General features: G+C 46.3%; 2 protein-coding genes across 2 annotated transcripts in view; both read left to right on the forward strand.

Moving 5' to 3' along the window:
* Positions 1 to 7,019, forward strand: part of Cyfip (Cytoplasmic FMR1-interacting protein Sra-1) — an 82,443-nt gene extending 75,424 nt beyond the window's left edge. The window contains exon 27 of the transcript XR_016286358.1: positions 5,483 to 7,019. The gene's annotated coding sequence lies outside the window, so the exon portion shown is untranslated. The remainder of the gene's footprint in view (positions 1 to 5,482) is intronic.
* The window catches only part of LOC149370920 (uncharacterized), a 71,876-nt gene that overhangs the window by 22,517 nt on the left and 22,404 nt on the right, over positions 1 to 26,955 (forward strand). The window contains exons 9-15 of the mRNA XM_089563744.1: positions 2,861 to 2,995; positions 4,073 to 4,217; positions 5,324 to 5,439; positions 10,034 to 10,180; positions 14,151 to 14,331; positions 16,655 to 16,792; positions 24,224 to 24,399. Of these exons, the coding sequence (XP_089419870.1) occupies positions 2,861 to 2,995; positions 4,073 to 4,217; positions 5,324 to 5,439; positions 10,034 to 10,180; positions 14,151 to 14,331; positions 16,655 to 16,792; positions 24,224 to 24,399 (1,038 nt within the window). The remainder of the gene's footprint in view (positions 1 to 2,860; positions 2,996 to 4,072; positions 4,218 to 5,323; positions 5,440 to 10,033; positions 10,181 to 14,150; positions 14,332 to 16,654; positions 16,793 to 24,223; positions 24,400 to 26,955) is intronic.

Consider the following 26,955-nt stretch of genomic DNA (forward strand, 5'->3'; position numbering starts at 1 on the left):
AAGATCAAGAATGCCTCTGCTAGATATTCTGCCCCTTTTATTTTGAGTGCAGAACACCAGTGCGAAAGTGTAAATGCCGTAGTGATGGCCTTATTTTATGGGTGTGGGGCTTCATGTGTTACACTGTTGAGATGCCCAGTCAACACGCCTTATCATTTGCTACACTGCATGAATGTTCGCGAAAAAAATTATTCGCATGCTACGTTGAAGAAAACCACGTTCAGCAGCTGTCAGCCAAGTGAGTACAGAGTTCTTTGGATATGTACAGTCTTAGAAGGAGATACTTCATCACACCAAGAGGTGCTATCACGTGTCTCACATGGCCACTAGGCGCTCCAAACATGATAAAACCTGCACAGCGTGATTTTAAAAATAATGTCAACCAGAATAATGCACCTGGTGCTTCCAAGATTGCCCAGTTTTCAATTCACTGTCTTCCTCTTTGCAGAGTAGTAGTTTGTAATCATAAGAGCGTTTTGATTTTTATTTTTTCCGAATATTTATTTTTTTTGCTTTTTCACGCGTCGTTATTTCGGGCGCCTCACTTTATGGACACATTTAATTAGGAGCCAAAGTGTCCATATTAATGAGGCACGGCTGTATTTTAGAATGATTTTCTGCATTGTGGGTTTTCTTCTGGTTATATAATTTTTGCAGCAGTGTCGCGTTACGACCAACAACTGATTGAAGTGTGTTTTCAGGTTATGGTGGGAAAAAACTTGGATGGCGCATGACCTACCCCTTAACAGTGTAATGTGGTAGCAATATATAGATCCCTCCCTCACAAGTACACCTTCTCTTTCATCAATTAATAGATTGCAGGGAGTCGTGGTGCACCACTGCCCTGGCAAGTGGGGCCTTTGAGATCCGGGTGGCTCATCCCGAGCTCTTCCATAAGCGTCATTTTTGCACAGATAGTTCTTCAGGACGTTGTCTATCTCTCGATAGTGAGCTTGTGTCTAGTGCCGCGGTGGGCAAGCGGCAATTCTGTTAAATTTTTTTTGAATTGATTTCATTGCCACCTGCCGCGGTGGGCCGGTTATCCACCATGGCAGGTGGCTGTATCACTGATGAAACAAAAATTTCTAATTTTAATTTTGCATTGAAAGTCTCATAAAACAGGCTGAAGCGATGTCCTGTAATGAAACCTCGCCATGGCCGGTGTATCCCATCACTTGACCCAATCTTGAAATACACGACTCATACATTGTCATGCGCATTTTGTCTTTTTCTTCCGAAAGTGTTTGTCTTATTTTATCATGATTTACACTCCTTTTTTGTTCCTAGTTGTTACTAGATGGCATCGCAGTGTTTTGCATTTCTTAGTCGAAGCGGAAGTCGCGTCCACTAAAGCTGTCATCGGCAGGACATACATCAGCATGCTGCAACCGATTGTAGTGTAGAAGCTTAGATAAGCCTAAACCTAATACTAAAACTGTCAAACAACTGTCTGGTGGCTGGGACCTTATTAACTTTTTGGTTTCTCTCTTTTGCTAGTGTTCTATCGCTGTCCCACTTGCTGATCATGGTTTCTGGCATTTTCATCATGGTTTGCATCCAGTGATAGAAAGTTATCAGTAAAAATTCTTTGGGGTGATGAAATAGTTGCAAAATTGGGCGACTCGGGCACTAAGCTTTTGCCGTAGTGAAAAAAATATAGATCCTTAAAATTCAGTTGTCGAGTCCTTCAACGAAAAACTCGATAGGAAAACATTAGCAGGCTGCAAATGAGCTTTAAAATTAGATTTTTTTTTTCCTTATTTGGTCTGGTTTCTTTGGAATGGGCAAATATTTGTACAGGTGCTGTTAAAGGTAAACGGAAGGCACGACAGCGTGGCAAACTATATCGCAGCGCTTTCTAACACTGCCTTTGATAACTGATAAAATCAGTCACCAGGAAGTGGCTTGCACTACAAGCAGACACTTAACTTTATGTGTTCCGAGTTTTAAATTTCATTGTCGAATATATAATGTAGATGCATGTCATCCGGTTCCTTTCTCTCTTTCTTTTAGAACTGCTGTGTTTTATGTGACACCCTTTCCTTGTTTTTGTGTGCAAAGCTCTTCTTTTTTTTACTGCTATGCCCGCATGAAATGAAAAATGAGGATGCTGTAGAAGTGGCACGATGGTTCAGTGTTCTCTTTTCTTAAAATCTTCATAGCCCAGTTCACTGTGCTAACAGTACTCTCGTGTCTCCTTATCTAATCTGCTTTGGCAGGCTAAGTGCTCCACCTGAGACGTTCTTGTTGCTTTTTTTTTCTTCACATAAAAACATTTCTGGCGTCATTGCTTCGAGACAGATGTTTCCAAAAACTTGGCCTTGAAGAACGAATCCTGGGTATTTCAGAGCGCACACGCTTTTTCATGAGCTGTCAAGTTTTTATTTTCTGGTTTTGCTTTAATAGAGGCAAAAACCATATTGCATTCAAAAGTACAGTACTTCTTTTTATGGGTGAAACTTGCAAGCCTTCATTGGTCAATGTGAGCAGGACACCTCCAGAAAACTGTCCAGAAACTATGCTAGGCATTTTTCGGCTTGTTTGCAGCGCGGCTGACTTGGAAGGGTTTGATGTCCAATCATTCAGCAGCGAGGTTCATTATGCCAAAATAATGGTTTCTTTTGTGTGTGTGTATGTGTGTGCGTGCACGTGCGTGCGCGTGAGAGAGAGAGAGAGAGAGACTTCTTGACATCTGTCCCTTTAAAGCCTTTTGATTGGAATTGTAGGACACATATTTCTATGTGTTTGCGAGCTTTTGCAGACTATGCACTGTTTTATTATATTTTTTCTTGCCGTGCTTATCGCAAAAGAGCATCTTTGGAACATGTCCTCAACAAAGGGCTGCTGCTTTTTCTTGCAGAGTCAAGATGCGGACGGCAAGGGCCGCAAGAACATCCGCAAACTCATCTCCGACAGAAAGCTCACTCACGAGACCAAGGCTGCTGCCCAGGCTGAGGAGGAGAGGAAGAGACGCATCGCAGAAAGGCAAAAGCTGGTACGCTGCGCCGTTCCTTAGCTTGGATTTTTCATTCGCCATTTCATTTTTTACGGGAGTTGCTCGAAAACGCTTGCTCCCACGTGGCCATGAAGCCATGCTGGAATCTCAGGTACTCATTTGCTGGGAGGGTTTGCAAAGCATTGTGCACTGATAGCAAACACGAACGTTTGTCAGGATGGCGAGCTTTAGCAGTGAGGACAGTGTCTGATGTCACACGAAACAGCCTTTCTCAAGATGAATGAATTGCCTTTAGACTCGCCACACCCATCTTGTTGTTTTGACCATGTGTTATCAAACCTTTAACTATCCCACACTGAGGGGGCACTTTGTTGACCTAAAGTGCGGCGAGGCAAAAGCCTTTAGCGCGGTGTTGCTGCTTGTGTCGCTGATGTGTGGTTAAGATGTTAATTAAGTACACAATTGTTTGTGAATCTTAAATGCTGGACACTGGAGGGCGTTTGGGAGGCATCCGTCTGATTCGACGCCTTTCTCTAAAACTGTCCAGCGTCCTAGACAAGTAGAACTACATATGCGTTGGCAGGAAGTAGCGTAGCCATTAACACGCTCGGCTGCAGAACGGTAGGATGGTGGTTCGAATTCCATCGTGCACAAAGATTTTTTTATGGTCTGACTAGAAAAAGCGTGACACCTCTGCTGACAAACTTCTGTTGACAACAATGAGGCATTAAAGGCTTTCGCCTTAAAAAAGGCCTGGGTGGGGAGCACTACTGACATGACCTTCAGAGTTGCTGCAAGTGTGTGGTGAAACGCCAAGCAGGGTCCCTATATTTTTTTTTTGTGTGTGTGGAATGGGAGGGTTGGGTAAAAAGAATTGTGTGGATGTGAGGAAATGTGTGAAACATTAATGAAGTTTCACTACTGTTGGCCAATCGCATCAGAGGTACGTGCAACACACACTCATGATCCAGCTGTTGTGCCGATGATGGAATGTGCATTGCTCGTCATTTCAAGTACTCGGTGTCTGTCCTGTGCTTGCTTGTTACCAGCCTCACTGCCGAGTTGCAGCAGGAGTTTCTCTCAGTGAGCTGTGTCCTTGTTTTGTCTGAACCGTAGTACAATGAAGCCCTGGGAACTGGACCAAGTGAAGCTGAGCTTGCAGTGCAACAACTGGTGCTCGAAATAGACCTGAAGACAAAGGAACCACTAGTGCAGGTGGACGAAAATCTTGTCAAGTCCATGAAACCTCATCAGGTCAACGGTAATGCATCTTGCCTAATCTCATTTGCAGTATTGATAACATGCTTGTATAATGAATTCACCAAAATTTTGGCCTTAGAATTATAACTGTTTCCCCTCGCGTAAAACACATCCTCCCCTTGTTGTCATGCAAGGATTTATATAAAAGCTGCACTGCCAGTTGTCACTTTGGCAGCAACAAAGTGCACACATGCACATATCGCAGCGTGTTAAGCAGGGAACACATGTGCATTGTTATAGCGTATTTGCTTGATCCTAACGCGCCCTAGGTTGTAACGCGCACCCGTTTTTTCAAGGTCAGAAAAAATAGAAGCGCAGTCACTTAGATATTTTCATGCTTCGATACACATAATCACCTTATTTTTTAGCGTCAGGTTTTCTTTGTCCATTCCTCGCTTACTCGTCGGCGTCCGTAGCACATTCCTAGGCAGCGCGCAAAGTTGCTTCACTCCGACAACATCGTAGCGCGTTAATCTTTCGACGGGTGCTCCGGCGGCGAACTCGGTAGAGCGCAGCGGGCGCCCTGAACGGGAGCGTCGGCGAAGGTTGCGTGCTCTGCGCCGGCCTGCCGCCTGCTCCTGTGGGAAAGTCTCCGCACGCAAGCTCGCCTTTTTTTGTTTTTAACTCTGCAACCGATGTTTCCATGCGTCATGCTGACCGGACGCGTCAGATACTTGCGAGGCTTGTCGGTATGCACGGTTTCTGTAGGCTAGGTCGGCGATATTGATAATATCGATGCTCAGTACTAAGCCACCATTCTATGGTGCTGATGGAAATGGGGTGTTGTTCGCGTAGTGTAATTTTCGTGCTCGATTTTAACGCGCATATAATTTTTAGGTGAATATTCTAGAAAAAAGGCGCGCGTTAGAATCGAGTAAATGCGGTAATTCAATGTTTCAGACAATGCTCCCGTTAATTCTGCACATTATGCCGTTGTAGTTACATTTTTTTTAACGTTGTGCCATCCCTGAAGTAGTGTTGAAGACCAAACAAGCACTTCTCTTGCAGCATTCTCGTCTATTCAAATTTTGCGTTCATATCTGTGTGTTTCCCATGGCCCTGAGTGGGCACACAGAATGTGATGAGTGGAACCACATTTTTTTGCAGGTGTTAAGTTCATGTATGACTGTGTGATCGAGTCATTGGAAATGTTGAAGAAGGACCCAGATAAAGGATCGGGCTGCATCCTGGCTCACTGCATGGGCCTGGGGAAAACATTTCAGGTACTGCGTTTTCTTCGTGTTTGGCTGTAGGCACTGTAGGTAGATACAGTCGAACCCGGATATATCGAATTCGAAGGGGATCGGAAAATAGTTCGATATAGCGAAAATTCGATATACAGATATAGGCTAAAACTGCACTCCCGATCATAACAAATTGTGGCTTACCGTTTGGAACAGCCGCGAATCACATAGTATGGGCGCGCAATGTGAAAGCGCTTTATTTCGCGGAAAAAAAGATCACTAATTTTGGGCTGCTTTTTCCCCTGGGAAACGAAGTTCAAAACACTGGCCTCGATCTTCTCGAGACTGTCCAGGTGCGAGAGCACAGTGCCTTCCATTTCGCCGCAACAGCGCCGAATCAGGCTAACGCTGACGCCAGTTCAGTGGCTGCGCACGGACGCGTTTCTTCGACAACACAGTTGCCCTCGTCGTCGCTGGAGTCGGCGTCTTGAACGCCAGCTACCGCTTGAACTTCGCTGTCAGCGTTAAAGTCCTCAACAGTCACTTCGGACGGAACGGCGCCGAGAAAATTGGACAAGTCGCGAAACGCGTCGTCCAAGCACTCATCGTCATCTAAATCTTCCGGACATTAATCTCCGGCCACTTCAAGGCCTGCCTTGCCAAAACAGTTGGCTACTGGGGCCTGCTTCACGTCGCGCGTTGAAACACAGGCACACACACAAAAAAAAACACGCGAGGAAAAAAAAAACACGCGAGGCGCAGATGGAGCGATAAGAGCGAAGCCTATGCGAGCGGCAGTCAACGCGGCTGCGAAGGAACGACAGAGGGAAAAGAAAGAGCAGGGAGAAAGATCGGCGCTCTGGGCTTCGTTTTTTTTTTTTTTTTTCTGAGCTCTCTCTTTTTCCCAGACCCACGATGTGCCCACGAGCGACCGTTTTCTCTCTCTCTCTTTCCCCAAGAAGCGTGGTCGCCGCGCGTCTCCATGCGGCGCTCTCTCTTCGCTGATCTCCAATGACCTTGACGGAGCACACGCCAGCGGTACAGGAGGAGAGGAGGAGCGGGAAAGCTCGCGCCGGTGGGGCGCAAAAACGGGGAACAAAAAAAAAAAAAAAGGGCCCTGCGCCTGCTGACTGCGGAAATGTTCTCCGCTGAGGCGGCTGAGGACCGGACAGGAATGTCTTTGGGGAAAGCGCACCTTCCAGGGGCGCGGCGCGGCGTTCGATATATCCAATGTCCGGCGAAAATGGAATTCGATATACAACGCGACTGTCCTATACTTTTACATAGTATTTTCAAGGGGGTAATCTGTGTGTTCGATATAGCCAATAATTCGAAATATGCGGGTTCGATATATCCGGGTTCGACTGTATAGATAAGATGATGTGTAAAGTGGGCTGGTGTAAATTCCATTTTGAACGATGCGAAAAGGAATTGCGTGTGGAATGCTTTTAGCTGTAAATACCGGCACTTCTTTCGAGCTTGACTTTGAAACTTGCTCAAAGTTTGCTTCAAGGTGTCTTTTGTTTTTTTTCCAGCCTGTCTTCACCCAGGCAGCTTCAGTCAAAAATTTGTTTTTCACACATGCGTACTCGAGCGCGCGCGCGCACACACACACGCACGCACACACACACACACACACACATACACACACACACACACACACTTATAACCCCCATTGCACAAAATTGCTCGAAAACTTTAATCTATGCAGAGCGCACACTTGCATGCTCACTTAATTTCAGCCGTATTCTTTCAAAAAACTTATTTATGCCCATTTATTTGTTATTTATCTTCCGAAGTAGCTTTCTCAGTGACTTATCTACAGTGTCCTTTACTAAAACATTCCACTGTGTGAGAGAAGCCGGTTTGCATAGTTAATCAAATGCGAAGTTGGTTCGCTAGCACTGCTTACATACATACTTTAAAAGCGACGCAAAATGTACCGGCATTCCTTGAGGCCGCTCCGCCTGCTCATCGGCTAAGGCGAACAACGCAGCGGCATTGCCATTGTCTCCTTTGCACTTCATGCTCACAGAGAGGCAAATTAGACAGTCTTATTCCCAGTCTAATCTAATCTTATTCGCGGTATTGGCCGCCGCGGTGGCTCAGTGGTTATGGTGCCCGGCTGCTGACCCAAAAGACGCGGGTTTGATCCCGGCCGCGGCGGCTGGAATTTCTTTGGAGGAGAAATTCTAGAGGCCTGTGTACTGTGCGATGTCAGTGCACGTTAAAGAACCCCAGGTGGTCGAAATTTCCGGAGCCCTCCACTACGGCGTCTCTCATAGCCTGAGTCGCTTTGGGACGTTAAACCCCATAAACTAAGCTAAACTATTCGCGGTATTGGTTTTGAGAACAGATAAGGCACACAGGTAGTTCACTTTCTAAACATTCTTGGGCTTGAGGTGTCCAACAACAAAGTGAACTGGCTGTATGTGCTTTTCCTTTTCTCAAAACCCAGTGTAATCTTATTCGCTGTGTAAAACCTCTCAGTGCAAAACTTCTCTAAGTTTTGAGTCGACTACGAGGCTGCCCTTATTACGGAGCAATATCGTGTATTGTCTCACCCTGTTGGGGCTGGCCCATTTGTAAGCCGAGCACTTGATGTAATACTAAACTGCTCTCTGCAGCATCTGTTTCGCTTGATTTTTATCTGTCACAGAAGTTTGAACAGAAATCATTAAGAAAAATAATCTTTGTTGCATGCACATTACCACCTGTTTTAGGCACAGCCCTCCTCTTAAGGTAGTAAAAACTATAATTTGATAACAGAATAGTGCATGGTCAACCAACTTCCCACCCGGTCTTGAAGCCGACGCTTTACATAGCTATGGAAGTCCTGTGCTCCACTTGAAGTGACCACACAGTGAAGCCACGTCAGTCGGAGGGCACGTCCTTCAATTGGAGGCGAGATCGCTACCATTCAATCTGCCCATATCCTCAGAAATCACCTTCTTTTAATGTTACAGCATTAGGAGTATAAAAGAATGCCTTGCTGGGCAAGTTGGTAACTGTTCATCCTTGGTCACAGGCGCGAAAAAAGACACAACACAAGGCAGAAAGACTGGACGAAGCGCCACTCACAACTGATTTATTCGAAGGCAACACGCACAAATATATATACCGTCTTACATGCAAGGAATACAGTCTAGCCCGTTTATAACGAAGCCACTTATAGCGAAATAGCGGTTATAACGAAGGGATTTCAATTTCCCATTCCCATTTTTGCATTTTCAATACATTTTGGGTCCGGTTTTAACGAAGTAAGTAAGAGCGCGTCAGCGGTTATAACGAAGAGATTTAATACCAACCGAAAAATAATCTGCCAATCAACACATTTTTGCGTCCTTGAGCTTTTTTCCGCGAAAATAAGAGCTGGTGAAAAATAGCTGGTGAACGGACAACTGAGCGCAGTGTCGCACTGTTCCAGGTTGGGAGCACGGCGAACGCTACTGAGATCGCGCGTGACGCCATTGTCACTTGTTTTCTGCCCGCATTGACGCCCGCATTGACGCCATCACGGTTTCCTGTCTTGTTCCGCTTTTTATATTTCGTGACCGCTTCATCTCAGCGAAGTCCGCACTCGCGAAATGTGTTCAGGGGACGCTGGACGACTTCTTTCAGCGGCAATAAATCGGTATGCCGATGTTTGCATTTTTTTTTTTCGCAGTCCGCATATTACGAAATAGCGGATATAGCGAAGTGATTTCCGATTCCCGCCGACTTCGTTATAACTGGGCTAGACTGTACTATCATCTTCAAAGTTGATATGATAGCGAATGGGTGAAAAAGTTGTTCTCAGCCTTATACCAGGATATAGACGTGGCGCTGACGCACATGCTTCCTTTCTTTGCGATATAAAAAGCTTAGATTAATTCCCTAGCTTTTGTATCTTTGTGCTTTTTGAGAGAATTCGCACACCGGACACACATGGCTCACAAGAGCGTGACGGGCAGGACCTTATATGCTTAGGCATATTTGGGCCTTCTTTATTTTGCTCAACATTTCAGGGAGCATGAAAGAAACGTTGAGCAAAATATTCAAAAGTTCCAGAGAGGCATAGAATTGATACCAAATTACTCCTTTTCTGTTATAAAATAAGTAACTCTTATAACGACGTCAATTTGGGCTAGATGGTGCATTATTTGAGACAGAAATGGTAATAGCGCTGCAATAAGACGTACACAAGAAAGACTGACACAGGACACGCGCTAACTTCATCTGATTTTATTTACTGCATAGCCAGCAAATATATGAAAAATTCAAGGCATGCGCAATAAACACCAGTACAACAGGCATCAACAAAACCGTTCAAGATATGATATCTCAGTCTTGAAAAGGCGAACCGAGGTATCACTCACGCAATCTAATCCCCTCTTGCTAATGTGGTATGCTTCCAAAGGCTCCCGCGCCTTCGTATCTCCTTTTCAAGACTGAGATATATCTTGAACGGTTTTGTTGATGCCTGTTGTACCGGTGTTTATTGCGCATGCCTTGAATTTTTCTTATAATGACATCTTGTAGCGACTTGTTCTGTCCCTGTACAGAACTTAGGCGGAAGTCTCATGGCCAGGAAAGCTAGTTTCCAAAGGACGCTGCATTGATATACTTGCTGCCGTGCCGTCTTGTTGTGCAGGTTATTTCGTTCCTGCACACCATGATGACTCACGAGGTGGCTGGGCCGCTGCTCCGCACTGCCCTTGTGGTGTGCCCCTACAACACTGTCCTGAACTGGGCCAACGAGTTTGAACGGTGGATAGACGACAATGGTCTCAAAATGAAGGTGAGAAATGCTCTCATATTGTCTCGCCAGTGCCTTGCCTACTCAAAAGATGTCTTGTCTTCATAGAGCACGTTTTGCCTAATTTTGTCTTGTGAATGTAACCAGCACTAAGCTTTCAATACTTCTTTTTTTTATTTTTTATTTTTTTCCCCTCTTTACGTCGTCAGCTGAGCTGACTTTTCGAGCTGATAAATCGAGTCTGTGATGTACAGGGTCAATCACACTTAGCGTGAACACGGCTCAGCGTGGCACCGCGCTCCGCGCAGCGCCGCTTGCAGCGCCCGCAGGAAGCGGTGGTGGATTCTCGGGCAGGCGCAGAGAGCGCGATGGGTGGGGCCATCAGCGCGTCGTCTGCTACTCTGCGTCGTCTGCTGTCGTGTAGAGTATCGCCGCGAAGAGCGCTTGCCTGAGGTGCTGATAGGAAACCGTCGACTGTTTCAGACCGACCAAAATGCTCGTTACGCAGCACACACTTCCCAATTTGTGCTCTTTGCTCCTCTGGAACACGAGACATTACGACGTGCTTCTCTGTTCACAGATTAACTGCCACTGCGTTTATGGGCTGCAATTTCTTACTGAAAGCAAGCAGTGATAAGTCGATGACTGCCTAAAATCTCTGCAAATCACGCATTCATCACTCATTCTTTCTGCGAGTGCGCCATTCTGCAGCTCATTGCGCTGACTCGGCCGGCCAGCCGCCAGTGGCGCTTGGTCTCGCTCAGAGCGATAACCACAACTCCTCTTTATGCCACATCGAGTATTTACCCTTAATAGCAACGCCTAGCATTTCTTTCCTGCAAGCTCGCTACATGCAGCCACCGTGGTTTTCGAAGTGATCTAACCTCACCATCAGTGCCGATTCCCGGCCGAGACAGCGCAATGACTTGAAGAATGCGGCACTCCGCGTGCCGTGATAATTTTGCAGATATTTTGTTCAGCCATTTGCTTGTCTTTGGTGGTTTCTAGTCAGGAAACTCAGGTCGACTACATTCGCGTGTAACGATCACTGAAATGCAGTAGTACAACTCGGAGATAAACATGCTTCGTGTGATAGTTTCATGCACCGCTCTCGTTCGAAATAAAACAAAGAAGCAATTCGAATTTTTTCCCCTCGCTGCTCTTAACAGACAGGTGAAGAAGGGAGCGCGGCATGCGGCTGCCATTCACCAGCCATTTCACATTCCTACAGTATGAAGTCCGAGCCATGCAATTGACTTATTACACGCCGAGAGAGTTTTAGTAAAGTTGAGCTACCGTTTTAGAGAAGTGTGTGCTGCGTTACGAGCATTTTGATCGGTCTTAAACAGTCGACGGTTTCCTATCAGCACCTCATGCAAGCGCTCTTCGCGGCGATACTCCACACGACAGCAGACGACGCGCAGTAGCAGACGACGCGCTGGTGGCCCCGCCCATCGCTCTCTCTGCGCCTGCCCGAGAATCCACCGCCGCTTCCTGCGGGTGCTGCAAGCGGCGCTGCGCGGAGCGCGGTGCCACGCGGAGCCGTGTTCACTCTAAGTGTGATTGACCCTGTACTTTCGGCGGTTGCACACGGGTCGTAACACACTGTGCCTGGGACATAGGTTCAGTCTTTGTCTGCTCAGCTGTTGATTCCAAGGATATTTAGATGGAGGAAAAGCGCAGTGGACACCTGTATGTTCTGCGATCTTGATGCATGTGAAAGAACCCCGGGTGGTCAAAATTAATTGGGAATGCTACACTACGGCATTTCTCAATGCCCATGTGTCACCTTGGGTGTTGAACCTTGCACAGCACACCATACCATCTTACCAGCCAGGCGCATCCACACTCTTAATAGAAACTGGTATGCTGTGTAGGTGCTACATTATCCACATAGTATGTTCGTTTCAGTACCTTGATTTTGAAAGTGAAAAGAATTTGAATTGCAGTTTGGGTGTGTGGTGCGACAGTGGCATTTTTCAAGCCCTGGCCGTTCAGGCACAGCCCGAATGCTAGCTAGTGGATTTGCCCTGGTGTGTAGTAAATTTTCCTGTACAATAGCCAGCTGATTTTTCAGACTTCAGTAATTCAAACTTGCGCAATATTTCGGACTTTGTTGAGGAGCTATCATGCACTCATGCACATCATAGAAAATGTGCATATATACAACCGATATTTCGGACTCTGCGGAGTTCAGAAGTTTGGCTTTTCACGCTAAAATAGACGCCAGCAATATTGTGCAGATCGTTTTTCATCTAAAAGTTCTTTTTTTTTATTTTTGTTTCGGCCTAATGTAGACTTGAGCGGGCATTGTTGTCACAACCAACCGGCTCTTCGCCGCTATGAAGGACACCATCTTGGATTTAAACTGAATCGGGCGAACTGGCTTGGATAGGCCTGGCTACCGTGTTTACACGATTGTAGGTCGACCTATTTTTTAAATTTGAAAATCTGAAGGGAAAGGGGGGGGGGGGGGTCAACTTTTAATCGCAACCATAGCATGGCACCATAAATGAAGGCGAGGCAAAGACATAGATATAAGGGATACTACAGTGTGGTTGCATTTTTGCTGCGAGGCTCCTTCGTATCCCTCTTGTTGCTGGCCTTAAGAAGTTGCTCTGTCAACGCACAGAACTGGCACCCCCTTCCCGCATGCGGCAGCCGATGGCTGCTGTCGATAAGCGGCAGCGTCCTCCGTTTTCTTTTTTTTTTCTTTTACTTTTGCGCACTTCGCGCTCAAGAAAGTGTCGATATAGTTGGTGGAAGGGCCTCTGTTCGAATCGCGGTGCCGCTACCGCTCAGAATGGCAGCAGTGTCGATAGCTGGCGGGAGAGCTTTCTCTTTGGCTTTGACGCAGTTGATGACTGCTGGCTACATTTTACCAGTTTTTGTTGCAATGCTTTGTCAGTCATCATTTGTGCTCCGGGTCTGGTAAGCACCTGGAGCTTGTACATGGCTGCACTCAAGACGGCTGTCATTCTTTACGCTCAAGAAACGAACTAATACACATCAGTTCACAAGTTCGATGTCTCGGAACAGGTGATAGAGATGTGGCAGCTGCAGCGAGGCGTGATTTCATGTTGCGGCTGTTTGCTGAGTGCGGGATTTCGCTGAATGACGGCGTTAGAACGATGTACTGTGGGACCACAGCAGCGATCACGACGGCAGTGCTAGTGAGGACGGTGGCACAAGTGTGGACAAGTAGACCAGTGTCTAATACAGTTTCGTTTCGGAATGTGCCTACGTGCACGCCTGCATATGGCTGATAAGCGGCGGCGGCCTGATAATGATATTGCATTCTGCTATTAAAGGCGAAGCGTAAGAGACCTCCATTTCTTGATGTGTGGTATTGGGGGTCAACTTACATTCGAGTCTACTTACAGTCGTGTAAATACAGTATTTGTTCTTTAAAGTTACCACTAGAGATAACGACGTGCTGTTCGTTGCCATGGAGGTGGCCTACAAAGGAGAGGGTGCAGTCATGTTGAAAATGGGGCAGCTGCAACGTGCACCACCCGTGGTGCAGGCAGATGGGGGTTCTTGTTGGTGGGGACGCAGTGAAAGGCACTCACTACCATTCGTCTCTTCCCGTGGGTTTGCATGAAGGTGCATGCGGCTGGATGGAAAGTTAGTGCCGAAGCACTACAATGACACGAGAAGCTTTGTGTTCACTATTGCAAGTGCTTAACATGTGCTTAACACATGCTTGTCAGGTCCAGAATTGTGGTTTGTGTGTAACAAGTTTATATCGTTGATCACCACTTTGTCTTGTCGCACTTATTTATTTTTGCTTTGCCAACTTCGGATGCTAGTAGCTGAAATAAAGACATGTGGCTGCGAGAGCTTTGCATGGTTGGCCCATATTAATTAATGCTTATTAGCTGTGTTTGCTCAAAGGTGCTTTAAGGTAGCTCTGTGTTGGTGCTTTCCCCTTTCCGTGCTCCACTGACTTGTCACACTATGAGAGTGGCAAGCAGTGTGTGTTCCACGCTGTGCCCCTCTTCGTATGCAGGTGTACGAAACATCTTCCATCAAGGTGAACTCTGTGAGGCTGGAGGTTCTGGAGAGGTGGCACCGCAAAGGTGGCGTGGCCATCATTGGCTACGACATGTTCCGTCGCCTGGTGAACGCATCTGGCCGAGGAAAGAAGAAGACGATGCAGGAAAAGTTCAGGAAGGTTCTTCTTGACCCAGGTATGTCCAGGCTTTGAAGAGTGTCTGTCCAGTGCTTCGCATTCCAAAGATGCACAGGTGTGCTCAGTATTTATGAGAGGGTATACACAGAGTCAGCTTCATTCCCCCCCCCCCCATTGCTTTTATTAATACCTGTTGACTCATTATTTGTGGCATGGAACTTTGATTGTTCCCTGGCATTAATTATGCCGTGGAATCTCTGAGTGACCTGGACAGTACAGTTGGTGGTAATGTAGGGCTCACCAACATGCCATTGTGTAAAACGAGGTGTTAGGAGCAAGCCAGCCCTTAATTTCTGCTTTCTTTGCTTGCATCACAAAAGCTCTTAGATGCTGCACTGAGCTGACCCACTTCATCACGTTGATGGCTATGTCGATGAATGCATCATACTCGCTTCAGTAGCCTGCACAGTATTTAAAAATCATGATGGTTAATACTCATGATGTCACAGTGAAGAAAATGGGCAATTTTTGAATCATGAAAGCCTTCATTCATGATGCATCATGAAACTAACCATAACAATAACTATCTTTGACATTGTCTTAAGTGCCTCTGTCTCACAAAGACCCAAAGTGTTTTGGATGGTCTGACTTGCACTAGCTACGTGCACTGACTGGAAATTAGGACGCCTGATTATTGAGGCATCTTTACAGCACCGCAACGTGCCCCCATAGAGCTAATGTATAAGAGCACCTGAAATTTTGAAACACATCGCGACTGATTGCTAGATTTTTCGCCCCTCATTTGCGCTTACCACCAAAAGACAAGCTGCCATATAATGTCTATAATGGGACCTCATTAATTCAGACTTTCAGGGAAATCGAGAACTTTAACGAATAAAGCAGAATTCAAGCTAGAAGGGAGCCTCTACGATAGCCGCTGCTAATACTCGAATAGTAACCAAAGTTCATGGATCTTATCTGTGCCAAGACTAGTCATCCCTATTGCATGAAGATTCAGCAGTGAAAGCACGGCTTCACAGAGATAGCAAGCAAATGAAGTGGCAGTGCTTTTTAAAGCAAGGAGTTCATACTTACAAGAACGTGCTGCACCTTCACTGTTCCATCGCAACAGCATCAAAATGCAAGTTGTGATGACAAGAAAAACACCTCTCATTTTACGCAAGCCACCGCAGTGTGCGTACATTGACGTACCATCGATATCGAGGTCAGCGCTGTAGTCGCAAGGCATAATTATGAAGGCCAACGCCTTAGGAGTGTTTATTTGTCATTTGTCTGCTCTCTCTTATCTCTGTTGCCTTTTCGGTTTGTGCCTTCCATACAGCTCTATACAGTTTTTGTAGCTGCGGGTTTGCTTTCACTTCTGAGCTTTGTCCCAGCCCGTGCGTTTGTCCCAGCCCGTGCGTTTGTCCAGGATGGGCTGACGACAGTGCAGCCATCAAACACAGCCCACGAAAGCGGTGGTCGGCCATTTTCTGTGTCTGGCGAGATGGGATCATGTGAAGCATTCTAATGGGCACGAAATGCTGACCCCCTTATTCCGCCCATACTGGCAATTTGACGTTTACGTGAAATAATTTTTAAGGTGGAAGTTTGATTTTTCGCACTACCCGATTTGTCGGATGTTTTTTTTGGTCCCCACAGAGTCTGAAAAATCGGTTTGTGACTGCCTTCGATAGATAAGTTCATGGAGCTGCTTGAATATAACAGTGATGCACGACTGATTGGGACTTGTGTGCTTGCCAGCCACAGTGGGGATTGATACGATGGCCAGAGCGTCAGGCGGTTGCAATCTGCTTGTCAACAGCTTTTCGAATTTGGTTGTGTATGAGCTGTAACTAGACGTTGCTTCTACGTTGCTGCCTGGTCTCAATGGGGACAGTGTGTGTGTCACTTCCCAGCAGTGTTCCTAATCCGGAAGACATGTAGGATCAGTAGCACGAAACGAAAATTTATACACTGTAAGAAAAACAGCTGTTCGACACAGCATGATGTTGTAAGCACTTAAAAATAATCTAGAAATTAGTCTCATGCTTTTGGAAACTGGTGGCCAAAAAGATATCCATTGCTGCACACCTCTGCGGCTTTTTCGGCGTTACGACAAGGCGTTTGATCAACTTCTTAAAGCACGTGCAGGTGCTTCAAACCACACACGATGGTTTACTTTGCTGTTGTGTGTCTTGTGGAAAGCTTGCATGAGGTGTGTTCAGTATTGAAGTTTTGTCTCTTGGGCGGTAGCTCGTATTCTACTGCACTGTGTGCTCTGCTACTTTCCAGCTAGTTTTGATGTCCCTTCACACCTCCCCCCCCCCCCCCCCTCCCCACTCCCCCTTTCACGTATCTCATTGACTGAAAATCTGCAGGACCGAAGCTGGTCGTTTGTGATGAAGGACACATATTGAAGAATGACACCACTGGCTTGTCCAAGGCGATGAGTCTACTGAAGACTTGCCGGAGGATTGTCCTGACTGGAACCCCGTTGCAGAACAACCTCCAAGAATGTAAGTGGAGTGCCATTTTTATTTTATATACAGTAGACTCGCGATAATTCAAACTGATAATTCGTACTTTCGGTTAATTCAAACAAATATCAAATTTTTGGTTGGTTCGCCATGTTTTCAATGTATTTAAGGCTGCTTAATTCAAACACCGCAATTCGGTTAATTTGTACTTTTTGCTTGTCCATACCGGAAAATTGTCGGCTATCGTTGCCGCCACTGGTGAAAAATCTCAGTTCTTATATCACTTCAACAGTGGAAAATGTGAAAATAAGCGCACTACGACATTAAAAAGACAAAAAAGCAAAGAAGAGCCTAACAAACAAACGTTAAAAACGAAACAAAAACCTCCCGAAGGGCGCATTGCTGCTCAAATTTCTGTGGCTTGCTAGCCAGTTCAATGGAGGAAATTCGAAATAAAACAAAACATAACCCTCAAAACTTGTGGAAAAAAAACAACTGTCCACCTGCGCTTGTCAAAACGCTCAAAACTGCGGCCACTGACGTAAAAACAAAGAGCAGGAGAAAAAAAAACAAAAAAGGGTGCGAAAGTGACGCGAGTAGCATCGGCCGATTCCGAGTGACGTGACCGCCCGTGCTTTTCTTTCCCTCGTCGGTTGCCCGCGTCGGTAGCACCATGTCTCCGCGAGGGAAGTATCGGACGCTCTGGAAAAGAAAAATTGGCAGCCATAGAAGAAGTTGAGGCTGGAGTGAAGAAGACTTCTGTGGCATTGAAATATGGGATCACCAAAAGTACGTTGACAACGATTGTGAAAGCGAAAGACAAGCTGCGAAACAACGCAAGCCGTTTCGCTCCGGACAGAAAAAGGCTTAGGGAGGCGGCGCATCTGGAGCTTGAGAAGGCGGTTCTCCTTTGGCTTAAGCGCGCTCGGAGCTGTAATCTACCTGTAAGTGGACCGATCCTGCGAGAGAAGGCCGAACAACTGTCTCTGCGCTTTGGAATTGAAGATTTCAAGTGTAGTGACGGATGGGTGTCGCGATTCAAGGAGCGACATGGCCTCACTTTCAAAACAGAAAGTGGAGAAGCGGCAGTGGTCAATGAGGCGGTTACTACCGAATGGCAGCAGACGCGTCTTCAGAGCCTACTTCTTGAATACTCCCCAGCTGACATTTATAATGCTGACGAAATGGGACTTTTCTTCAAGTGCCTGCCTCAGCAAACATTGTGTCGCAAGGGGGAGCGTTGCACCGGCGGAAAGCTGAGCAAGGAGCGACTCACTGTCATGGTTTGTGCCAATATGGATGGTAGCCACAAGCCTGAACTTTTCGTTGTGGGCAAATCAAAACGTCCGAGGTGCTTCAAAGGCGTCCGAACTCTACCTGTTTCCTATGCAGCAAATACACGTGCGTGGATGACGCAATCTTTGTTTGAAGATTGGCTGCAGAAACTTGACGTGCTATTCAATCGCGATAAAAGAAAAGTGCTGATGATTGTTGATAATTGTCCCGCTCATGGTGACGTGGAGGGGCTGGAGGCAATTCGTCTTGAATTCCTCCCTCCAAACACAACTGCTGTCCTCCAGCCCCTGGATCAAGGGGTAATCAAATGTCTTAAGACAAACTACAGGAAGCTACTCCTTAAGAGGATGCTAATATGCATGAACAGTTCCATGTCGTACAGCGTAACACTGCTGTCTTCTGTGGGAATGCTAGCTGACGCATGGAGTGCAGTAATGTCAGCAATGATACGGAACTGCTTCCAGCATGCCTTCCGCATACCAGGCCACAGCAGTGATACTTTGCCTGACTGCGCTCGAAATGAAGACTGCCTCCAAATGGGCAGCGAGGATGCAAGGCTAGTGCTTTCTGCACTCCAAGCACACAACGTAGCTGCTGACCTCGGTGAATTTGCGGCTGCTGACGACAACCTCTGCGTGTGCAGGGAAGACACTCTGGATGACTTGGTAGCTGAGGTGCTGCCAGCACACTACAGCAGTGAAAGTGAAGAGGAATCAGAAGAGCAATTCTCTGTGACAGCAGCACAGGCCTTCCACCACATTGCTGAGGTCCGCAAATTTCTCACTGCAGCAGAAAATGCTCAAAAAGAACTGGCTGCTCTTACTGGAGTAGAGAACTTTGTTCTTAATGTACATGCAAAGAAGAAGCAATCAACAATTCATGATTTCTTCAAACCGTCTAGTCAGCCATAGATTGCCAATAAACTTGTTCTGGATCCTTCACCTCTGCTGTTTTCATTGTGTAATTAAAGTAGAAATACTTAAAATATGATTTAAGTGGATAATTAATTATAATGTGTACTGTAATCTTGATCAGAGTCATATATATTAGAACTTCCAATAATTCAAATTTTCTGATAATTCAAACAAAATCCTGGGCTCCCTTCGAGTTTGAATTAATGAAAGTCTACTGTATTCACAATGGCTGTGCTGGCAGACTTGTAAAGACCCAGTGATGTGGCACTAGCAGTAGCAAAAATGAAATCATGACTGTTTTGTTAGAAAGGCTGCCTTGGTGACTCGGTGGTTGTGGTGCTCGGCTGCTGACCCGCGCGTTCAATCTCGACCGCGGTGGTTTCATTTCGATGGAGGCAAAATGCCAAAGGCCTATGTACTGTGCGATGTTAGTGCATGTTAAAGAACCCCGGGTGGTCGAAATTATCCCGTGCCTTCCACTCTGACATCCCTCATAGTCAGAGTCGCTTTGGGACGTTAAACCCCGTAGACCGTTTTGCTAGGAAAACAACAGTGTGTTGCTTGCTAGGTGAGTGTGTGAGGGGTCAAGCGTGGGTTAATAAGGTCCTGGTCGAAATCGAGAGGAAGAAATGGGCTTGGGCAGGGCGTGTAGTGCGAAGGCAAGATAACCAATGGTCCTTAACCCTTTCACTGCCAGGTTTTTTTACTCATGGCTGCACACACCCTGCCGGGTTTTTTCTGCATGTTAGTTTCCTGGAAATTTTTTGCTAGTAACGCACTAAAATGCTCTACAGGACATGTAGACATGTTTATTCAGGATAATCTTATAGATATTAGTTGTACTGAATCAAATCTTCCAGCACCAATCTGGCCTGTCAGATTTCCTCTTCTTACGGGGATTTTTTGGTGGCAGGGAGACTTCATCGCTGTCATCACTCGACAAGGCACTTTGGTGGGCTCTTTCCTCGTTCTCATTATCATTGGACTCCGAATTCACAAGCAGTTTTGAATTTCTTCGTCCGTCAAAGCGCGGACGAGTGTGGCACATAGCCTCATGGCTGCTGTGCGGAGACCAAAACGAAGTGACCCGAATGTGGAAACATGCGCGCCATCTGTTGTTTAAAATTTACCCTACAAGATCTATGAATTTACGGGGTCTCTCCATAGATGACGCTACATGTTTGCATCGTTTTTTTTTACACGAGTATTATCGGGAGCGGCAGGGGGTGTGCATATGGGGTAGCCCGAGTTATCTCGGGAGTGGCAGCAAAAGGGTTAAAGGGCAACTGCATATGTTGTAGAAATCGGCGAGCTTAAAAGGGTCAAATGTGTGAAACCTATAGGTAATGCATGCGAAGTTTTCTTGTGCTAGCCTTTGAAATGGTGACGTAATCGCCGATTAAAATCTCAACACCCTTCAAGCTTCTCTGCAGCGCACAACGCCAAGTGGGAGGCATATGATGACATCATCGAAGTTATTGGTACATTTCCAACATATAAACGCCTGCTTTGAAGGGAAAAAAATTAACGCCACCGAAGGCAAATCCTATAGAGCATTGTTTGGCAGCATCCAACGAGGCACTACATGGTATGGTTGGCATCAGCGCGGATTTGAAATCTTACCTTCCGTGAAGTCACACCGAACTTCTTCGCACTGCTTCAGTGCTCTGAGGAGAAGCCTCAAATTTAATCATCGATAATGGCACTTTTTTAAATGTTAGTGCAAGAACACTTGGCATGCTTTACGTGCAGCCTATATAGATTTGAACCCTTGAGTAGCACGAATTTTTCAAAAACTGGTGCAGCTGCCCTTTAAGCATGTACAGGATTTTACAAAGTCTACAGGTTTTCAACATGCTTCAGGAATACCGTATTTTCCGTTGTATAAGACGCACCCGCCTTATATGCAGGCTGTCATTGAAAAAATTGGTATATAAGACGCACCTGTGTATAAGACGCACCCCAATTTACCCAGTTAGGCTAGTGAGGCTTAATTAAACATGCTTATGCGACCATCGCAAAATGCACCTTACGTGTGAGAAGTTCTTAAGCAACGCGAAGTGATTGAAAAAGGCAACACTCACGCCATACCCGCCCACGTTTTAGCACAAAAGAAAAAAAAGTGAAAGAACACTCTTTATGTCCATAACAATTTATTTTTACATAAAACCTTCAGTCTTCATCTTCGGATGCGACATCGAAAAGGCAACGCGGCTGAAGCATTCTCTTCGCACTACGTACTTGCAAAGGGTGACTAAAAAAAAACGTCGGCTTCTCTTGGCTTCTCTTGACAATGGCGAGAAGCGCGACTGTCGCCATCTTTTGGCATTTCACATTACCTGTGCTTGGGGCCTCCGAAACGGCCGCGTGTTTAAGATCCCGGTAGTGGTCAACCCCGCCGTTTCATGATAAAGTTCATCTAAAAAAGTTGCGCACGGCGGTCCCCGTAATGAAGTATTAACCATGTTACAACCGCGTTATTGGTAGTAAAATTTTTTCGGTGACAAAAGCTTGAAAATGAACCTGAGTAATTTCTGAACTCGCAAAAAAAAAAAACCGGAAAATTCGCATATAAGACGCACCCTTGTATAGGACGCACCAGCAAGATTTTTGCAGAAAACTCGCGTCTTATACACCGGAAAATACGGTAGTTTTTAGCAAAACACTTTTGATTGCTGGGTGAGACTTTATGTACTATTACAGTTGAATCCCGGTACAACGAACGCCGCTTCAACGAAATTTTCGCCACAACGAAGTAATTTGCATTCCCCGTGAAACCCCCATAGGACTTAATGTATTAAAATTTCCTCAAAAACGAAGTACTTTGCGAGCACGTGTTCGCTTCTACGAATTTTTTTTGCGAATTTTCGCGGGTGAGTGGCCCCTCCGTCTTGTCTTTCTTCAGAAGTTGAGTGCTGAAGAGCGACTTTCCCGTTCCCGCCGTTAATTTTTTTGCATCGCAGACTGTTGGGGGGGGGGGTACGCGCACTCAATCGCACATCCTCCTCGCGCACACCCTCGTGTGCTTTTTTTTTTTCTCCAGATGCCCACGTGATTTTTGAAGTGATGTCACGCCCCGCTCATTTTCTCTTTGCTGGGCTTCTTCGATTGATGTAGCTCGCTGTCATGGTGCTCGCGGTTTCCTGTCAAGCACGAAAGCGCGTCATGATCACTTGCTAGCGAAGAGGGGCTCCTCGAAAACGCGTGTAAAATGCGCCAGCGCACGCCATCTGCTAGCGTCTTCGGCCGCGTCGTCTGCTAGGCACCGAGCGCGTTTCAGGCAGTCTATGTGGACCGGTGGGCGGAGCCATCGGTGGGCGGAGCTTCGTGTCCTGTCGGAGAAAAAAAAAAGGAAAACGCGAGAGTGCAGGAAGAAGCCCACTCCGCTTCACCATTTCTTCCTTTGTGTGTGCACCTTTTAGCGTGGTCGCGTCTCTGCTCTTCTGAATTCCTAGGATGTCGCCGCCGGCGGCAGCAAGCCCGCGAGAGCGCCGTGGTAGCACGCAGCGGTGCAGATGCGATGAGGCCCGACGGCTCTCGAAACGATGTGGGGGAGGAGGCAAGTAGAGGAGGTGGTGAAAGAAGGAACGGAGAAGAGGAGGAGGAGGAGAGGCGGCGTTGGGCGAGAAGAGAAGAGGAGGAGGAGAGGCGGCGTTGAGCGAGAAGAGAAGAGGAGGAGGAGAGGCGGCGTTGGGCGAGGAGACATATGCAACGCCAGCCCGGGATCAGCCGACTCATTTCTCGACAACGAAATTCCGCGACAGCGAAATTTTTCGTACGCCCCGCCGATTTCGTTGTGGCGGGATTCAACTGTATCAGCATCAAATGAAACAAGAACGGACCCACTGCAACGGAAATGTAAAAATGAGAAAACTTTGGCTAAAAGCAATAAAATACTTGCCTGATCAATTATCGCTTCTATTGTGTGATAACTGCTCATCAAAGCAATAATGGACCAAGGAGGTACCGTATTTACCCAGTGTGCCGTGCGATGTCAGTGCACGTTAAAGAACCCCAGGTGGTCGAAACTTCCGGAGCCCTCCACTACGGCGTCTCTCATAGCCTGAGTCGCTTTGGGACGTTCAACCCTCATAAACCAAACCAAACCAGATGTAACGCGACCATGATTCTAAATGTAGGGGTGACTTTACATGCTGCCCAGTGTTTCCTGGAAAAAATTAAAACCACAAATGTAATGAGAGACCAGCATGTGCAAAAAATAAAAGGTACCTTAATAAGCCCTTTCCTTGCCGCGTTACAAATGACTGGTCGGTCGACAGTGTTTTAAAATAAAAAAATTATTTCTCCAAGAAGTGATAAGCGCACTGCACATTGTAATACATCATCAAGCTGTAGCTTATTGATCATACTTCCAAATGAAAAAATGCCTGAGTGTGTGTGCAAAACTTTTCTAAAATTTATTGGCTAAATGTGCTAGTAACACACACACACACACACACAAAGGAAGAATACATACAAAGCAAAAAAGCCGCTGCACTGAGCCAGAAATGTATTACAATAAAAATTCAAATTACAAAATGTTGCGCATGTTCTTAGCTGGCATCCTTGCTATTTTCAGGTGTGTACATTATAATACACTGCGCTTTGCATGGCCTGTAAGTTAGGCAGTATGGCTGCTGTGCCAATAGAGGAAGCAGTCTCTTGGGGACATGAAGTGGAGGCCGATATGGGATGTGCTGCACATTACACTTGTTTCGTGTTGTTTTTTTTTTTTCTTCCTTTTTTTTAAGCAGAGCTTGCAGTTTCTGCTTTTTCCATTTTTGTTTTACTTTTCGCCTTTTTATTTTTTCTTTTCGGTTGGTGGTAAAGGAAGCATGGCCTTTCGTGACATCGTTGTGACAAAAAGCACCTTCAGCTGCAGCCATCAGGATTGCTTTCCTCTTAAAACAAGCATCACACTGAGCACGACATGTTACCACCGTGAGAAAACAACTGCGCCGCGAATGACGCCGCATGTAAAGAACACAGCGCGACAAGCACGGGATCCCAGGGAACACAGAGAACAATGTTCTGACATGGCTGCACTACTGCACTGCTGTACTGCTCCGTTGGCATGACGTTTGAGGAAATGCAGTATTTTTTTTTTCTCTTGCAGTTAGTGCTGTATTCTTTGCATTAACTTTCGAATTGTTTGTGTTTCATTAATGCCAATAGCACATGAGCAGAGTGAAGCTTGGGTGCATATTGAAGGATACCTGTGTTCACAGCCTTGTGGGGTTGTTTTTCTTTTTCCCTGCAGATCACTGCATGGTGAATTTTGTCAAGCCAGGCCTTCTTGGAACCAAGAATGAGTTCAGAAACCGCTTTGTGAACCCAATTGCCAACGGACAGTGTGCAGACTCGACCGTCCACGATGTGAAGCTCATGAAGAAGAGGGTCCACATCCTCCATCGGCTCCTGGACGGATGCGTGCAGGTGTGTTGTACTCAAAGTGAGATGTTCTCCTTGGATGTGAGCTAGGTGGTCAGCATGGCTACTCTGTGATGTGGGTTCACGGGAGTGGGCAAGGTCGCAGCTTGTCCGCAAGCTGAGTCTTTGGATTTTCATGCATCCATAAGCTCCCTCAAGTGCAAGGATTCACACAAGACTTACATAGTGGATAATTAAAGCATTCCTGTCCACCCTAGCTCATTTAAGACTGTGCTGAAGTCCTTTAGTATTAGCTTCAGTATAAGATTCTCAATCCTTTTAGCCTTGGGGAACCCCTACGGCTTTCAAGATGTGCAGACTTTTGTTCGACTTGCCTGCTTGTGTCAGGTTTATGAAAAACTAATGCACCCAAAAAGGGGGGGGGCCTTTGCAGCGCTTAAAAGAAATATTAATCTTGGTATTGACTTAGCAGCTTTTGGCTCCAGTGGATAGTTACAGTGGAACCTCGATTATACGTCCCCCGGTCATGCGACGACCCGCATTTTACGACGAATTTGTGTGGTCCCGGCAAAACCCCCATAGAGACAATGCATTAAAAACCTCGGTTGTACGACGCAAATTTTAGAAGGACCCCGCTTCGTACCACGGCTGGCTCGTACCATCCGTCAAAAAAGGTCGTCAGCAAACGCAGCCGGGATGTACCGTATTTTCGCGATTCTAAGCACCCCCCCTATTTTCGGAAAAAAATTTCTGAAAAAAAAAAAAAAAACTTTGCATGCGAATCTAAGCACCCCCGTTTTTGCGCCGAAGAGAGCGTTGCCGAGGCCGCCGAGTGCACTTGCTCTCTTTTTCGTCGAGCCTGTGCAGTCGGAGTCCCGAGGAGGCGCGGCCTGCGCGTTGTTGTTGCGACTGAGAGAAGGATGAAAAGGAAAGTGCACGGGCCCGCCTACTGGCTGGAGCCAAGCCACCACCGCTGCCAAGTGCAGATAGAGGAGAGTTAAAAGATCAGAGGATAGATAAAGAGAAAAGATAAGACGGGCCTGCTTCGCAGCAACAGATGCATCAGCAGGAGCGGACGCTGATGAAAAAACAGATAAGCGGGCGAGGCCGGGCTCGCCCAAGCGAGGACAGCGGCGTCAGTCCACGGTGCCTTTTGTAATGGAAGTAATGGATGCCATGTGCCCCGACCATAAAACTTACGACCAAGAGGAAGTGGACAACGATGCAGAGGTTTGCTCCCATTCCTAGTTACCTGGACGTGTTGCAGAGCGTCGACAACATCCGGCGCTTTGCTTGCGCGCGCGGCGGTGTTGGCGACCGACTGCCGGACGTGGCAGCCCTTGAAAGAAAGTTGATGCGCCGAGGTTGGGCAAAGGTGCAAAAAAAAAAAAAAATTACCGATTTTTTTTACATGGTAATAAAGATTTTTTTGCAAATCTGTTTCAAACAAATGCTGGGTTTTGTCTTTTTTAATCTGATTGGCGTACACACGCTTGCCGCGGGCTTGAAGCTAGTCAACAGTTTTCGGCGCAAGGCCGAGCGCCACTGGCCGCATTCTTTGATTTTCGATTATACGACACCTGGATTATACGACGGTTTCGCGCGGTCCCCTGAACGTCGTATAATCGAGGTTCCACTGTATTTAGAACTGGCAGTCTAAAAAAAGACCAAAAATGACAGAAATGGTATTTATTACCTGCTCATTAGTTTCCTGTCTAATTGACAAAGTACATGCACGTGTGGCACATTTGTGGAATATGCGTATTCCGTAACAGTTAAAAGTGTGCAAAATTTCTTTGAGCTGCACTTACTAGTTCTATAGTTTCATCGTTTAAAGTTAACTGTAATCGGCAAAACTCAACCCATCGCGGTCTGGTGACACAGCACCAGAGCGCTGGAATTTACACCATTAAGTTTACCTGAATGCAGCATGACCGTGATTGTAAGCAACGATCACCTTTGCCGGCGCAGAACAGAACAAAAAAAAATATTCAGTAATATTGATTCAGTTGTTCACGTAACTGTTCACTTTTCACCTCTGCTTTCAGCAAAAAAAAAAAAAATTGGATTGGATGCGAGTAAATATCTCTTTATTTATTTTGAAATACTGTAAGCCTCTGCAGGCTCATACAGGAGTGAGTCACCAGACAAAAAAAAAGCACAGTGGTCCAAAAAACAGAAAAAAGCATCGCATAGTTCGATAATTCTTGAGCAAGAAAGAAAAACTAAGCAAAAAAGCACAAAATACAGCAGACCGAAACATTGCAAAGTTGATAATGCAGGCAAGGGCGAACCCAGTTGTCTTTCAGGTGCCTTGATGGATCGGAGATAAGTTCTGCCGTCAAGCAACCCTAAATCCACCTCATGTGGCAGAAGCCCCACTGGTGGCCCCTTTTCCAGGCTCACAGTGTTGGGATTTAAAGGCGCGGGCTCCTTTCCAAAGCCATGCACCCTGAGAATCCGAGCACCAGGCCGGGGCTTAGCTTGTACCCATTTTGGGAAATCCGGTGGGTTCCCGGCCGGTGGCGGGAGTCGAACCCATGATGCCTTCTTTGACTTTGCACCCATTATCAGCAACGAAGAAAAGTCTATTTGTCAAAA

Source organism: Amblyomma mixtum, chromosome 1 (assembly GCF_055824585.1).
Source record: "Amblyomma mixtum isolate Tamu chromosome 1, ASM5582458v1, whole genome shotgun sequence".
Taxonomy (NCBI): domain Eukaryota; kingdom Metazoa; phylum Arthropoda; class Arachnida; order Ixodida; family Ixodidae; genus Amblyomma; species Amblyomma mixtum.